Here is a 1,434-nt window from a genome sequence, read left to right as displayed (position 1 = left end):
GTGTGATATATGAATATTATATTATGAGGCGGTATATGGGCATTATTTACAGATATGTTGGTGTGATATATGAATATTATATGATATTATGAGGCAATGTATGTATATTGTATATGGCCCAGTCAGCATACTGTATGCCGTCGCTATGGTAACAGTCTATAAGAATGATAGAACCCGTCACTATGGTAACATGATATATACGGACACTCGGTACATTGTTATCGGGCGGCCCGGTTCTCCTCAGGAGGTGAATAGGGCGGGCGGACTTGCGAACTCCCCCAGTCAGGAGACACAAAGGCCTCTTCCCAGCCGTCCTCCCCGCTCTCACCTTACTCAGCTGAGCTCTGGCCGCCAGACGCCGGCTCTGCCCGGAACGGGTCCGGGATGAGATAAACTTCACGTCGGGGCCCTTCAGGGCGCTCCGCCGGGTCTTCACCATGGTGTCTGGCTCCGTCCAGCCCTGTCCCCGCTCCTATCCTCTCCCCGGCCCCCGGGGCACCCAGCATGCACGGCTCCCGCACACTGTCCGCTAGATCAGAGCCGGCTTCCCCCCGGATCAGGCACAGCCACCGCCGGTCGCCATTTCCCTTTCTCTTCTCACTTCCAGCTGGTTGCAATGGCTTCCTAGCAACTCCAGGGGGCGCGCTATGCCATTTTATGGATAGCTTTTGACCACGTGACAAAGGGTGAAGCCCAGGACGCCATCTTTGTGTCTGTCTTAAAACAGACTGTAAAAGTGCAGCAAATGTCATTTTTAGGATCAAATTGAAACTAGACTTCATCATCAGAATTACCCTACAGTACCTCACTACTTCAAAAATCAATTGTATATATAAATCTGCCCTATCCCTTGCTTCCACAGCTGCTGGCATGCTTCGCTCACCTTTCAAACTAATTAGGCCTTAATATTATCACAATGCAGGACTGCTGGTCCAGCATTGTACGCTATGATGACTGTCTGTGACTGACGGAGTGTAGTAGAAGCAATGGTATACCCGCCTTGCCAGCAGCACATGTCTGTCTTGGTTACATGTTTACCAGACCTATCACCCAGTAAACTAATGTGTTGCCCAATTTTTTGGGGTGCATTCCAAGACCTGTAAATCTCCAAGTCTCCAAATCCCCATTGGCCCTAAAAAAAGTCTACCAGGGTTCCAGGCAAATACAATTTTCAATGAGATTTTCTAACTCCACCCGGAAAAGTCTGAGTCTCTAATAAAGGAAGTTCTGAATTTGATGACACTATTCCTATAGAGATCATCCAATGTTCTCCCTCCTGCCTGGTGCCCTATAAACATCCATCAATTCTACCGGCCTCCAAAAGATGCCCACAGCTAATGGCAGACTGGCCGTAAAGGAAATTAGCTGGACATTGTGCTCCTTGTGGTGGCTTTGTGGGAATTTGCTGAAGACTTGTGTGTGTACAAACATCAT

At 48.5% G+C, this 1,434-nt stretch overlaps 1 protein-coding gene across 4 annotated transcripts in view; it reads right to left on the bottom strand.

Moving 5' to 3' along the window:
* ATAD2B (ATPase family AAA domain containing 2B) overlaps nucleotides 1–615 on the bottom strand; it is an 87,135-nt gene extending 86,520 nt beyond the window's left edge. For all 4 annotated transcript variants that reach the window (XM_072407473.1, XM_072407475.1, XM_072407474.1 and 1 more), the window contains exon 1: nucleotides 329–615. In XM_072407473.1, the coding sequence (XP_072263574.1) occupies nucleotides 329–439 (111 nt within the window). In that variant the 5' untranslated portion in view covers nucleotides 440–615. The remainder of the gene's footprint in view (nucleotides 1–328) is intronic.
* Between the last annotated feature and the right edge of the window lie 819 nt (nucleotides 616–1,434).

The sequence above is a fragment of the Pyxicephalus adspersus genome, chromosome 4 (assembly GCF_032062135.1).
Source record: "Pyxicephalus adspersus chromosome 4, UCB_Pads_2.0, whole genome shotgun sequence".
In the NCBI taxonomy this organism is placed as follows: domain Eukaryota; kingdom Metazoa; phylum Chordata; class Amphibia; order Anura; family Pyxicephalidae; genus Pyxicephalus; species Pyxicephalus adspersus.
Note: the sequence above shows the minus strand (reverse complement) of the source record. Positions and strands in the feature narration are given on the sequence as shown.